The sequence below is a fragment of the Equus asinus genome, chromosome 4 (assembly GCF_041296235.1).
Source record: "Equus asinus isolate D_3611 breed Donkey chromosome 4, EquAss-T2T_v2, whole genome shotgun sequence".
In the NCBI taxonomy this organism is placed as follows: Eukaryota; Metazoa; Chordata; class Mammalia; order Perissodactyla; family Equidae; genus Equus; species Equus asinus.
In genome coordinates, this window is record NC_091793.1 from 138,104,234 (window position 1) to 138,119,629 (window position 15,396).

Here is a 15,396-nt window from a genome sequence, read left to right on the forward strand (position 1 = left end):
TGTCCAGTGATACAGTTGATAATTAAATACAGTTATAGCAAAGGTAAGAAGACAGTAACAGATATTTAGTTATCAGACGTTGCTGCTTAGGAACTACAAAACAACATTTTATTGAACATTTAAACAGCTTTAAAGGAAAAAAATCTCAAGGTTAGTATCTGTGCTGCTATAGTGAGCACAGAAATCTCTAGCTTAGCATATCAGCTCTTGTAATATTAGGTTCCTAGAAAACGTTAACAAATGTACGTGAATTGACTTATGCATAGGGCGGCAGATGTGCAGCAACCTCAGCCCTTTGAAACTTCACTTTGAACTTAGAAATACCAAGAAAAAACCCTTGAGCCCAAAATAACTGTTTCAGTAAGCATGCAAATGTAAAATACATTTCAGAAAGTTTTAAAAAATTCTTTTGGTGCTTTTATGTCTTACAAATATTTCTTTAGTTGATTAGGACAGAATGCTTCAGTTTCTGTTCTTTTGTATTAACGTATGTGTTAATAGTTATTAAAAAATAATATGGCTGTACTCTCTCTGATAATGCAAGTAATACATGCCCAAGGTAAAAAAAAAAGTAGACTGTATTAAAAATCATTAAAGACCCAAATAATTATATTCCCAACATTCTGAGAAAACTTATGTTTAATTTTGGGGCTTATTTTTTCTGACTTTTTTCTTGTGCTCATATTTACACACAGGCATTCACGGCATTGGGGTGATTGTGTTAAAGATGCTTTGTAACGAGCTCTTTTTTACTTAGTTATTTTGTAGATATCTTTCCATATCAGTAATACACAGCAATGCTATTTACTGTATGAATGTATTGTGTAATCAGTCTTGTTTTTTTTTCTTTTTTGCTGTTAACTTGGTCAGTGAACATCCATGTTTGTGCCTTTTTCTTGTTTAATTATTTTTCTAAGGTAAATTTAGAGCTATAAATGTAGTGAAACTTACACAACTCAGACTAAAATATTGAAGCCCTTGGCATGGGGGTATTTTTTTAGGGTAAGCTTTGGCCTGATAAAGCCAGAGAATATGCGTTTCATAGCATCAGACTCAGATGTATCAAAATAGTGTTTGTTAATCACATACTAAAGTGGTTCCAGAATTGCTTTATTGAAGGATTTTAGAGACAGCTATAAATTTGAAAATGTATTTTCTTAACACTGTGTTTGAACAGCAGAGGATCTGCTAGAGAAGATGGTGAGGATGGCTTCTCTCCCAAAGATGCCCTTCGATGTAATAGGTTGGGGGTAAAATTGATGGTTAAGAAAAAAGTATTTAGATTTATAAATAAGTTCTGATTCCACTGTTATACCTCATGACTTAGAAGCCAAGTCAGAATAAGCTTTTTATAAATCAATCAAATTTATATATATGGTTGTTTAGTTAGATTGTTTATAATATAGAGTATTTATCTTATGAAGAGAATTACTCATGTCCTCAGAGTGGACCTATTTTGGTTACCAATGCAAAGTAATAATGATGTGGAAATTTCCTGCCACTTTTAGTTGAAGATTGATAGAGGGTATGATTCAGATTTTACACATTTACTTAATGCTTGTCATGAAATGGTTTATCTGATTAGAAAGATATATACAATGCAGATAATCTGTGGGAATTACTTTCATTTTCTGAATCAGCTCTGTATAGTCTGTTAATTTAGCTTTTTTTCTTGGTTAAAAATCTGTCTAGGCATTTGACATCATTGACATTGTTTTCACCCTGTCTTTTTCTTCATATTGCCCATCCTGTTATCCTTATTTCACTGTACTTCTTTGTTATTATTTACCTTGTTTAATTCACTTTAGTAATTTATGTGAATCTTCTCTCATAGATCAGTGTTTTAAATTTCCTCAGCTTTGAGCACAATATCTTGTGTATATGGTGGATCCTCATATGTTACTGTGAATAAAAGCTCAACATTTTTTTTTTGTAACAGTGACCACACAGCTCTCTTTCATTGTAACATTCATCCTGAGAATTTCCTTGTCTATCATTTTCATTTTATAGAGTGAGGACCAGATTCTTGCCTCTTTTATTAATAAAATAATTGTTAAGCTGTTTATGAATTTTGTACAAGAATGGGTATCATAAATTAATGAATTATTTCTAGTTCATTAAATGAAGTCTTATTCTTTGGGACCAAGATCAGAAAATATGTTTATCTCCCTCAGTCTGTATGTTTTCTGGGGCTGTTATCTTAATGTTTACAGGACTGTATTTGCATATTCCTCTGTTTTCATATTCCTTTTTTTCATGTTTAGGTATAAACTATCATAGTAATTCCAAGACTTGGCTAATGAACAGAATCCTTTTAAATGGAATAGAAATCTGACTGCCTGTGTTGACTTAATTTATTTTTTAAAAATGTTATTTAATGTTCAAATATAAAATTAGATATAGACCATTTAGAATTAAAACTCATGTAACAACTATAAATTCAAAATAAATGTATAAATATAACAAAACTACTAAATTAATAAAATTTAAATCAGAAACAGTAACTTCATGGATGATATTATGCCAAAACTCAGTTGTCCTTGAAATTTGAATATGGTGGTGGGTTTACGGATTCTTTTGAGCTGTATTACAGAGTGCGCTATGGACCTGTACTGTGGGGGCGCCCTGGGATGGTTAAGCTATTTAAAGATTTGCAAACTCCTTTTAAAAACTTTCATTTGTTCAGTACAATGTAATGTATATTTGGTTATCATTTGGTGTAAATGCATTATTTATATATTGTTTGCCTCTTTTATATCATTAATTTGCTCTATGATTAAAACAGCATGACGTGGGCCTAACACAGTTGAACCCCAAAGCAATGCTGAGTTTGCCTTTTTTGTTATTTGGTAATTTCAGAGGATCCTTGTTATGTAATGTTAATATGTAAATTTTTCAGTTATGTAAATTGATTACTGTGGAAATAAATACAAAAATAAATTATTAAAAAGAACTGTTGATTCTTGGAGACTATGCATAAACTTCCATTTGGGAACCAGGGATCTAGCGTCACTCATAGTTGTTCTTAAATAGATGCCATCTGATACATTAAAAATCCTAAAATCCATGGCTGTCCTTTGAATAATCTGCTTAGGCTATCTCAGTGTGAAATATTCTGGCAAATGTCAGCTAGAATAGAAGAATTGAGATTTTGTTACCTTCAACTATAGGATATCCATGTTAAATTCTTAAAAAACTTTTTTCAATTTATCGTATAGTTTATAAGCATAATTCTGTTTTATATAAATGTATGATTTTAATGGTGGTATAATTTTTAAAATCTTTCGTTTGTATTAGCAGCTGTGAAATTTAAAATGGATATGCCTGTCTTGAAAGTAGCTATTATGGAATCCTAGAATGTATTTTTTTTTTAAGACTTAATTTTTTAAAAGACAGTTTTAGATTTACAGCAAAATCTGGAGGAAGGTACAGAGATTTCCGCACCCCCCGCCAGAGTGGTACATGTGTTACAATTGATGAACCTATCTTGACACATCGTTATTACCCAAAGTCAGTAGTTTATTTTAGGGTTCACTTGTGTTGTACATTCTGTGGGTTGGACAAATGCGTAATGACCTTTATGCACCATATGGTATCATACAGAGTGTTTTCACTGCCCTAAAAATCCCTTGTGCTCCACCTAGTCATCCCCTCCCCAAACCCGGCAACCACTGATCCTTTTACTGTCTCCCTAGTCTTGCCTTTTCCAGACGTCATGTAGTTGGAATCATACAGTATGTAGCCTTTTCAGATTGGCTTCATTCACTTAGCAGTATGCATTTAAATTTCCTCCATATCTTTTCATGGCTTGGTAGTGCGTTTCTTTTTAATGCTGAATAGTATTGCATTGTGTGATTACCACAGTTTATCCTTTCACCTACTGAAAGGTGAAACTCTTTCTTTTAAGTTTTGGCAATTATGAATAAAGCTACTATAAACATCTGTGTGTAGGTTTTTGTGTGGACATAAGTTTTCACCTCCTTTGGATAAATTCCAAGGACTGTGATTGCTGAGTCATATGGTAAGAGTATGTTTAGTTTTGTAGGAAACCGCCAAACTGTATTCCAGAGTGGTTGTACCATTTTGCATTCCCACCAGCAATGAATGAAAGTTCCTGTTGTTGTACATCCTCATCAGCATTTGTTGTTGTCAGTGCTTCAGATTTTGACCATTCTAATAGGTGTGTAGTGGTTATTTTGTTGTTTTAATTTACATTTTCTTCATGCCATGTGATGTGGAGCATCTTTTCATATGCTTATTTGCCATCTGTATATCTTTTTTGATGAGGTGTCTGTGAAAGTCTTTGGCCCATGATTTAGTCAAGTTGTTTCTTATTGTTGACTTTTAAGAGTTCTTTATGTATTTTGGCTAATAGTCCTTTATCAGATGTGTCTTTTGCAAATATTATCTCCCAGTCTGTGGCTTATCTTTTCATTTCTCTTGACATTGTCTTTCACAGAGCAGAAGTTTTTAATTTTAACGAACTCCAGCTTATCAACTATTTCTTTCCTTGATCATGCCTGTAGTGTTGTATCTAAAAAGTCATCATCAAATCCAAGTCATCTAGGTTTCTCTTATGTTATTTTCTAGGAGTTTTATAGTTTTGCAATTTACTTTTAGGTCTGTGATCCATTTTGAGTTAACTTTTGTGAAGAGTGTAAGGTCTGTATTTAGGTTAATTTTTTTGCATGTGAATGTCCAGTTGTTCTGGCACCATTTGTTAAGACAACTGTGTTTGCTCTGTTGTGTTGCCTTTGCTCCTTTGTCAAAGATCAGTTGACTGTATTTATGTGGGTCTGTTTCTGGGCCATCTGTTCTGTTCCATTGATCTTTTTGTCTATTCTTTCACCAGTACCACACTGTCTTGACTATTGGAGTCTTGTAGTGAGTCTTGAAGTTTAGTGGTGTTAGTCTTCCAACTTTTTTGTTGTTCTTCAACATTGTGTTGGCTATTCTGGGTCTTTTGCCTCTCCTTATAAACTTTAGAACTGGTTTGTTAATATCCACAAAACAACTTAGGGGGATTGTGGTTGGGATTGCATTGAATTCATATTTTAAGTTGGGAAGAACTGACAGCTTGACAATATTGTCTTCCTATCCATGAGCATGGACTATCTCTCCATTTATTTAATTGTTTGATTTTGTTTGTCAGAGTTTTATAGTTTTCCTCATATGGATCTTGTATGTATTTTGTTAGATTTTTATACCTAAATATTTTTTCAAGTGTTAATGTAAATGGTGTTGTGTTTTTAATGTCAAATTCCACTTGTTTAGTGCTGCTGTATAGGAAAGCAGTTGTCTTTTGTATATTATCGTTGTATCCTGCAACCTTGCTATAATATAATCTCATATTAGTTCCAGGAGTTTATCGTCAGTTCTTTTGGATTTTCCACATAGATTATCTTGTCATCCGTGAACCTCCCTTGTGTCTTCCCCTGTGTTAGAGATCCAAGAAGAGATTTTCTTTTACACATTATAACCCATTTAGTTTTATTAATTAGAATATGTTAAGTTCACACATATTCTAAAAGTATTTCAAAATTCACTATTTCTTCTCTGATCAAAATATAGATTACAAGCAATCAAAAAGCATTCTTTTTTCTTTTTAGGAAGATTAGGTCTGAGCTAACATCTGTTGCCAGTCTTCCTCTTTTTTTCTCCCCAAAGCCTCAGTACGTAGTTGTATATCCTAGTTGCAAGTCATTCTAGTTCTTCTATGTGGGAGGCCACCACAGCATGGCTTGATGATGGTGCGAAGTTCCATGCCTAGAATCTGAACCAGTGAACCCTGGGCTGCCTAAGCGGAGCGTGCGAACTTAACCACTCTGCCATGGGGCCGGCCCCCAAGAAACATTCTTATTCTTCTGCTGTAACGCTATCAGAGTTGTACTTTCTATGATTTTCAAGACTGAGGCTAATTATTTAGTAAACATGGATGTACAACAAACTTATGCCTTTTTGGGGAAGAGTTAGCTATAGTTTTCTCTGATCTCTATTAGAATTTCTTTATTTCAACCATAGCAACCAATATTCCTGACTTCTAACTATTGCTGTTATGAAGATACATCAGGATTTTGATGCACTGCCAGCTTTCTTCCCTTAAAGAGCAATTAGTATAAGTTTACTTATAAAATTCGTTCTTTGTCTTACTTTAATACAGAAGAATGTTGCCCTGAACACCTACTTCATGGTGACTTACATCAATGTTATGTCAACCATGAACACCATCTCCATTTAAATCTTCTTCATACATTTTACATTACCGTGTGGTTAATCTTCCATGGAAGAGTAGATACACATGAAGTCCACCTGTTACAGAAAGACCTCTCATATCTTTGATGCAGCAACAATCAGCCACATGATTTCACATACACATTAGGAATAAAGGCATAGCATGATGTCATTTGAGAGTTGAATTACATTAATAATATTTGCTTTTCAAAAAATCTCAAATACTGTCTATATAGAAAAGGATACATTGAAAATAATTATACCTGTCCAAATATCCATCCCATAAACCTTTGAAGCATACTAACAGATTATCTAAATTTTTATGTTTTGGATTATTCTCTATAATAAATACTCTGATGTAGAATAATGTCTGAAAAGTGTTATCAACTTACTGTTTTCTACTGTGAATTCAAGAAAAGTTTTTGATTTTTTCAGTCTGTTTAGCCTTTTACTTGTGAGGATGGAGTGTGGCGACTTCCAGGCTCCTTAGATACGCAGCCATAATCTGGAAGTCTGTACAGTGTTTTTTAAAAGTACTTATTTTTTAACCAAATTTAGTTGCAATTCTCTTGTTAATTCAAGTGTTGATAAAACTGAGATTACTGAGGATTAGATTAGAACGAGAAAAAAAAAGTAATACAGTGATTCTTAACTCTTTTCAAGTTAAAACATTATTTGATTATTTTAACTGCTGCTTCTTCAAAAGAAATTTGTTTCCCCTGGAAAGACTTAATATCTAGGATTGTTGATTCTGACTCCTATGCTGTGTGGGAGAGAGGAGAGTGGGGCATAGTGGACTTTGAACAGTTAGTGATTACTCAGAGATAATGACAGTTGTTAGATAATTACAGTTTTAGAAAGTGGTTTTACATTCATTATGTTATTTGATGCTCAAAATGGTTGATACAGGCATTTAGGCTCTTCTGCTTTGTAACTGAGAAACTGTGACTCTTGTCCAAATTGACATGTTGTAGCAGTAGAGCTGACATTAAAGTGAAAGGTTTCTGGTTCAGAGGCTTTTGTACTCTCCGCTGCACCACGGAGTCTTTCTCTAGAACTGGGGCGAGAGGATGTTGTTTGGCGGTTAGTAGCGTAGAATATGTAACTTTACTGTTGCTTTGCTTTGTGACCTTGGAAATAAGCAGTTAACCATTTTTACTGTGTACTCTCTATTTTTCGAGTAGGGTTTATAATACTTGGCAATTGATATCCCAGAGTGTTATAACACTTAAAATGCTTAGGAAGAAAGCATTATTATTTCATAATTTTTATTTTACTTTTTAATTTATTACCTTTCATTATTTTAATTTTAATTTATAATTTAGCATTAGTACTATTTTTGTTTACTTTATCCTTTTTATTTGTCATTATTACTTTAATCAGACATTAGGGTATACCCATATTTCACAAATTAGAGTGGAACAAGAGGAAGAATTCAGGAAAGTAGGAAAAAAGTGTGCCAGAATTTACAGAATTTATACATTCAAATCAATGCTGTCTTTCCAAACAGTGATCTTAAGCAGCTATATACTTGCGGCCATTGCTCAAAATATCCATTGGCGCTCATTGTTTTTTTAATTTATTTTTTATTTTATTTTTTTTATTAAGGTTATAAAAGTTAACATCCTTGTGAAATTACAGTTGTACATTATTATTAGTCATGTTGTAGTTACACCACTTCACCCCTAGTGCCCTCCCCCCACCCCCCTTTCCCCTGGCAACCACCGATCAGTTCTCTTTGTACATACGTTAACTACCACCTATAAGTGGAGTCATACCGAGTTCGTCTTTCTCTGTCTGGCTTATTTCACTCAACATAATACTCTCAAGGTCTGTCCATGTTGTTGTGAATGGGACAACTTTGTCCTTTTTTATGGCTGAGTAGTATTCCATTGTGTGTATGTATGTATATATATATATTTATATGTATATATATGTGTGTGTGTGTATATATATATATATATATATATATATATATATATACCACAACTTCTTTATCCAATCATCAGTTGCTGGGCACTTAGGTTGGTTCCATAACTTGGCTATTGTGAATAATGCTGCAATGAAGATAGGGGTGCATAGAGCTTCTGAAATTGCTGATTTCAGTTTCTTAGGATATATACCCAGTAGTGGGATGGCTGGGTCATAAGGTATTTCTATTCTTAACTTTTTGAGGAATCTCCATACTGTTTTCCATAGTGGCTGCACCAGTTTGCATTCCCACCAACAGTGTATGAGGGTTCTCTTTTCTCACAGCCTCTCCAACATTTGTCACTCTTGGTTTTGGATATTTTTGCCATTCTAACAGGTGTAAGGTGATATCTTAGTGTAGTTTTGATTTGCATTTCCCTGATGATTAGTGATGATGAGCACCTTTTCATGTGTCTGTTGGCCATCCGTATATCTTCTTTGGAGAAATGTCTGTTCATGTCCCCTGCCCATTTTGTAATTGGGTTATTTGATTTTTTATTGTTGACTTATGTGAGTTCTTTGTATATTATGGAGATTAACCCTTTGTCACATAAATAACTTGTGAATATTTTTTTCCAATTAGTGGGCTGTTTTTTTGTTTCAATCCTGTTTTCCCTTGCCTTGAAGAAGCTCTTTAGCCTGATGAAGTCCCATTTGTTTATTCTTTCTATTGTTTCCCTCATGTGAGGGGTTATGGTGTCCGAAAAAATTCTTTTGAAGCTGATGTCAAAGAGCGTGCTGGCTCTATTCTCTTCTGGCAGACTTATTGTTTCAGGCCTAATCTTTAGGTCTTTGATCCATTTTGAGTTTATTTTAGTAAATGGTGAAAAAGAATGGTTGATTTTTATTCTTTTACATGTGGCTGTCCAGTTTTCCCAGCACCATTTGTTGAAGAGACTTTCTTTCCTCCATTATAGGCCCTCAGCTCCTTTGTCAAAGATTAGCTGTCCATAGATGTGTGGTTTTAATTCTGGGCTTTTAATTCTGTTCCATTGATCTGTGCATCTGTTTTTGTACCAGTACCATGCTGTTTTGATTACTGTGGCTTTGTAGTATGTTTTGAAGTCAGGGATTGTAATGCCTCCAGCTTTGTTCTTCTTTCTCAGGATTGCTTTAGCAATTCAGGGTCTTTTGTTTTGGCGCTCATTTTTTAAATAATGGCTTCAGTATTTTATTTGCATCTGTACATAGATGTATCTATTCAACATGAAAATATTAGCGAACAGTTTAGTTGTTGGGTTTAATGATACAGATAATTAGTTTTTAGAACATTTTTTAATGTGTGTAGATTCAGCAACAGAATGGTTTTGATGAGTATTTTTGTATATTAGATTGATGGAATGGGTTATCTCTGAATTAATTCTTTGAATTGATGATTTTCTTTTTCCTAGTCCGCAGATAAGCAGAGAGCCCTAGAAGAAACCAAAGCCTACACCACCCAGTCCTTAGCAAGTGTTGCCTATCTGATAAATACCTTGGCCAACAATGTCCTGCAGATGCTGGATATCCAGGCGTCCCAGCTGCGAAGGATGGAATCTTCAATCAATCATATTTCCCAAGTGAGACCACACTATTTTCCTATCTTGCCTATGAGGAACACTTAATAAACAGACACTCTGTAATGCTGGCAGCCTTTATTATGTGAGTTAACCCACGTTTGATTTGGAAAATACAAACTCAATATTAGGTTTTTTTTTGATTCTGTCTTTTTGTGGAGTGATTATCTTCTCTGTGATTTTGATAAGGAAGTAAACTTGAATGATTTCTATTAAAAGTCAGTTGTCATGTTAAAATAATCAGCCTTGAGGTGAAAATTTATTGGATTTCTTCCAACTTTTACCAAATTAGTTATCTTTTTGAAAATATAAATGTGGTAGCTTGATGACTTGTGTAAATTTTGTTTCTGTTGGTAGGATTTTTGTTTACCAGGATGGCACCATACCTCAATTATGGAAAGATTAATCTAAGTGACCTTATAAAATTATCTTTATATAGAACTTAAAAAAAAATTAATGTTATACTTTTTCCATTATAAAAGTCATGCTCATGAATATACAGAAAAAGAGACAAAATGGAAAAACTAGCCCTCTCCCCACTACTTGCGCGTTTCGCTATTAATATTTTGGTATATCTCCATCTAATACTTTTTTCTTATAAATAATTTTTAAAATTTAGCTGTGATTATATTATGTATAAAACATCCCATGATGTTTTAAGTTCTTTATAAATGATTTCAGTGGTTGCATAATGTTGCGTGCATATGTTATAGCTTTTATAACCCTTCCTTATTTTCGGGCCATTTAAAATAATAGTGCAATGAAAAACCAATTTGTAAATGCAAAATGCATTTTAAAACATTAAAAAGGTAGAGGTTTTGATCTGCCTGCTTCTTTTTGATGAGATCCTTGGAGCTTTTTTATTTTAGCATGCTTGTCATTTGAGTAGCTTGGTAGTATTCAACACTCTTTTTAGATGTAAATGATTATAACCCCTCTGGAATAAAATGAAATTTAAAATTGCATATTATCTTTTATTGTATATATCTTAAGAGTTCAGGACTCTTTTGAAATTGATTAATTCAACATTTTTTGAAGTTTGAAATTTAATTTGTATAATTAAATAAAATATGGTCCAGATAAATCAATATGGGAGGTCTACCTTATATTTCTGTTACTTGAAAATTCATCAGACCATTCAGAGATATTTCTTGTTATTTAATATTATTTCATCTTAACTCTGAATTTGCCACTATTAGAGTTTATTCACATCCCATATTAACTTCTGTAGACATGGTATAATTTATTGCTTGTTGTATTGCTGTTTCTCTTAAACTGAAAAGAAAAGCAAAGAATTGGTGAGTTTTAATGAGTGAGAGGTAAATTTTCTTCTGAAAAGATCTCTTAGAGGAAATTATCAGTGGAATTTTAAATGATGAAATAGATTAAACTTGGTTTTCTAAGAAGAAGGGATGTTGACTGTTGCTAATCTGATAGAGAATTTTGAGGTTTATACTTGAGAGTCTTAAAATTTCTGCATATTTGAAGTTGTGTCAGAGGACCCAAAAAAGAATGTAGGAAGAAAAGTGCAAGTCCAGAAGAGAAATTAATATATTAGAGTTCCTAAAAAGGAGGGACAGCTTTTTTATTAGTTTTCAAGAGAAAGTAGGAAAGATCGTGTGGGTAGATGATAACAACAAGTAAATGACAATGAATGAGAGTCATCTATTTCCTGATTAGGATTTTGTAGGTCTTTGATAGGAAGGGTAGGAAAGATCGTGTGGGTAGATGATAACAACAAGTAAATGACAATGAATGAGAGTCATCTATTTCCTGATTAGGATTTTGTAGGTCTTTGATAGGAAGGGTAGGAAAGATCGTGTGGGTAGATGATAACAACAAGTAAATGACAATGAATGAGAGTCATCTATTTCCTGATTAGGATTTTGTAGGTCTTTGATAGGAAGGGTAGCACCCTTAAGGAGGAAAGTGAATAAATCTACTCTAGCTAATACGGACATGTATTAATTCAGTTAATGAGAACATTTTCGAGTATCACAAATTTATATTAACATCGTCTAATACTGTCTTTTAAGCTATTCTAATGGAATAAGTAAGAAATGGAAGTGATGAATGGATAGAGATTAGTAGGTCAGAAATAACAGGGGCTTGAGTGAGAGCTGTCAAGAATATGTTGAACCTTCTTCATTTGGAGTTAAGCTAAGTCTGGAGAGCAGTAGCTGGGGAGGGAGGGTTCTGCTGCTCTACAGCTGCTGTTAAGTTTACACCGAGTGTGTCTTAGCATGTTGGATGAGGGGTTGAGTAGGAGAAATGGGTTGATGGAGGCTATATCTAAGAAAAATAAGAGTAAATTTTAAAAATTTTATATATTTTTTATCATTTGCCTTAATGATAGAAAATTTTTTCACTTACGTTTAATGTACAGGTAGAGTCTTTATTTTAAAAGTCAACTGAATATCAAAACTGTTTGCTCCTTAGACTGAAAAGTTACTCTGTAATGTAAGAGAAAATGTGGCCATATGAAATGGGCCATATAAAAACAGGCTTTGGGCCAGATTTGGCATGTAGGCCATAGTTTGTAAGCCCTTGCTCTAAAATACTGGTTTTTCAAATGTTTGGTACTTAAATTTTATTATTATTATGCTTAGTTAAGAAGATTATTGTTTGTAGAGAGGGTCAGAAGGTTCTTAAGATATCTTGAGACCAGAGTGTTTTGCAATTTAGGCAAAAATACTAGGTTTGGAGAATTGGAGAGGAGATGGGATTGCAGAAGCAAAGAGGGCAGGGGTTGTCAGGTCGGAGACGGGCACTTGTCTGTTGCAATGGTGATTGATGTCAGTGTGATTGACGGGCTATTTGGTAGCGTGGTTTGGGGCCAGTAGATGCTAGATATCTGAGGTCTTCGATTTCTGTCCTCATCACTATCTTTTTCTTGTTTCCTGGGTAAGAACTGGATCACTTTTCAGCCTTCTGGTGCTCCAGCTCTTTTCTCCATTTTCATGGAAATGAAGGCTGAGTAGGATTGGGAGGGCTGAGGGTGGGGGCTCTAGGTTTTACTCTGGCTCTTCTGCTGACTTGTCTGACATTTGGCTTCTTTGAACTTAGATTTTCTTATCTGTAAAATGATAGAACTGATTTTATGTTTTCTGAACTGTCTTCCATCTGAAATTCTTTATTCTTCTGAGATTCTCACAAATGAACTTGTGATTGCCTTTTTCTCTTTCTCTTCTGCTGGGTCTGCTGTTCGCTTATTCTGTGCCCCGCTGACCTCAACCCTCTGTCACTCTGATGGAACTGAACTATTTCCCAAATTACTCTTTATTTTTTTGAGGAAGATTAGCCCTGAGCTAACTACTACCAATCCTCCCCTTTTTGCTGAGGAAGACTGGCCCTGAGCTAACATCCACGCCCATCTTCCTCTACTTTATACGTGGGACGCCTACCACAGCATGGCTTTTGCCAAGTGGTGCCACATCCACACCCGGGATCCAAACTGGTGAACACTGGGCCACCGAGAAGCGGAACATGTGCACTTAACCACTGCGCCACCAGGCCACCCCCCTCCAGATTACTCTGAATTTGAATCTGAGGGTAGTAATTCCATGGACTCGACCAACTATGTATCAGGAAGAAGTACTTCAACAAAACAGAGTAATAACTCGTTCTCTGAATGTCAAGTGTTTTGAGAAACAAGACAGTTGATTACAAATATTTAGTATCAGACACATTTTTGTACTAAAAAACAATATAGTATTAAGTAGTGTACTAATTTACACCACACTCACCATATCCATAAGGTAGTATTAGGCTATCTTTATGTGGATTACCTTAGCTATTTTAAGGATGGTAAATTTTAAAGAAATTCCATTTCTAGCTTTGTTCCTATTATCCTATCAATTCTTTGGAAGCATATTATTTGAAAAACTAATTGAAATTTTTAATCTTCAAACTGAGAGTAGAATTTAAATTAACATTGAATATTTTTCAAGAATATTTAGTTATCAGAGAAAACTTTTAATTTTACTGAATACTTATATAAGCACACATAGGTACTTTTAAGTCAGAATAGCACTATGTAGAAAGATGAATGCTGTTTATACTGTGTCCATTTCTGGTAAGTAAAAACCAAAAAAAAGGTTTATACAACATTATTCAAACTAAGATTCTTAGAAACTTCTAAACTAAAATTCTTCTCTTAACTACTAAAAACAGTCAGTGCTGGCTATATTCAGTTCATCATGGCTTAGAAGATCAAGAGAGGTCAAAAGGCAACATGAAGAACTTAAAAAGTAGTGTTCCTCCCACCCTCCCAAGAGCTGACCAGGGCTTACTGGGCCAAGTGTTGAAGTAGTGTAGGTAGCAGGTAGCAAGTAAAGGAGGGAGAAAGGAATGATTGTGAAAAAATAGAAGGATGGAAATAATTCTTCTTAAGGATTAGGTCCTCAAAGGCAATGGAAGGTCTAAACCCTGAGGAACTCACTGTAGGTAATTTTTTTATGCAGTTCCTAATTAATTTCGTATGTATAGTTTATATCGTTGTATAAAAAAATGAATAACTGAAAATGAACCATTCAGCTTGTTACTAATTTGTTTTATGAAAGATGAATAATTTAAAGCATATTTGTAATTTAGATAATTAAATGCTTACTTGAAATGTTAACTTACTAATAAAACATTCAAGACTCATATTTAAAAGCACTCAACTTAGTTGAGTTAACCCACTGTAATTGTTTGATTGCAGATGTTTTCCCACACTGCTGGGCAGCTAACCGAGGTAGTGCTGTTCAGTGCAGTCAGCCCTTGATTATCTGTGGTAATGGGAAACAACAATGCGTGGGTAACCCTAAAATAAATTCTTTGTACAGGACCTTCCTGTCCATCTGCTGTGGCCTGAGTGCGTGCTTGGGTCTGTGATGGAGATGTGAGAGCGGGGCGCAGGCTTGCAAGGGAGCTGGGAGTCGGTGTGATTATCTCAAGGCGCTAAGAGGTATCCTGGAGAGCCTGGCACTGTGTGGCTGAAGTCTGGTGGGGGCAGCCCGCAGCATGCGAGACCAGCTTAGCAATAGCAGTAAGAAGGATGAAGAAACAAGTTAAGGAACTGCGAGAACAGATGTTTAAGTCCTGCACAGTTGCGGTGACAGTTACTTGGTGTGTTTTTGGTTAACAGGTAGCAAACAATAATAATATTAATGGCTGCGTACTTGCATTAGTTTTGGTCGTCTTTGCTACCTAGTTACAGGTGAGTGCTGTTATTGAGGCCTTTTCTAAATAAGAGCAAGTTAATTCTCATATAACTAAAAACTTTAGAAATCTAGGATAAATTTGAAATACTTGTCTTACTATTAACATTCTTCCTAAATATCAGTGTTGAACTTGTCCTTTCAAAATTTAACTTAATACATTTTAGCATTGTAATGTCAAAGAATATTATGAAGGCAAAGGCAGTGGTGATTACTGAAAACTCTGAATTTGATTTAGGAAAAACATAGTAACATAGTTGCCATATCTTTTTATTTAAAAATATGTCATAGGAGCTTTACAGAAGTTCTTTTAAAACTGGCAATTGGCTGTGAGTTGATGAATGTTGAAGCTGGATGTTAGTTCTGTGGGGGGTGTTCATTATATTACTCTGTCTAATTTGACTGATTATATTTTCCACAAGAGAAAGCTTTGAAAA

General features: G+C 34.3%; 1 protein-coding gene across 37 annotated transcripts in view; it reads left to right on the forward strand.

Moving 5' to 3' along the window:
• The window catches only part of ABI2 (abl interactor 2), a 128,775-nt gene that overhangs the window by 50,861 nt on the left and 62,518 nt on the right, over nt 1-15,396 (forward strand). For all 37 annotated transcript variants that reach the window (XM_044768391.2, XM_044768390.2, XM_070508431.1 and 34 more), the window contains exon 2: nt 9,594-9,761. In XM_044768391.2, coding sequence (XP_044624326.1) covers nt 9,594-9,761 — 168 coding nt within the window. The remainder of the gene's footprint in view (nt 1-9,593; nt 9,762-15,396) is intronic.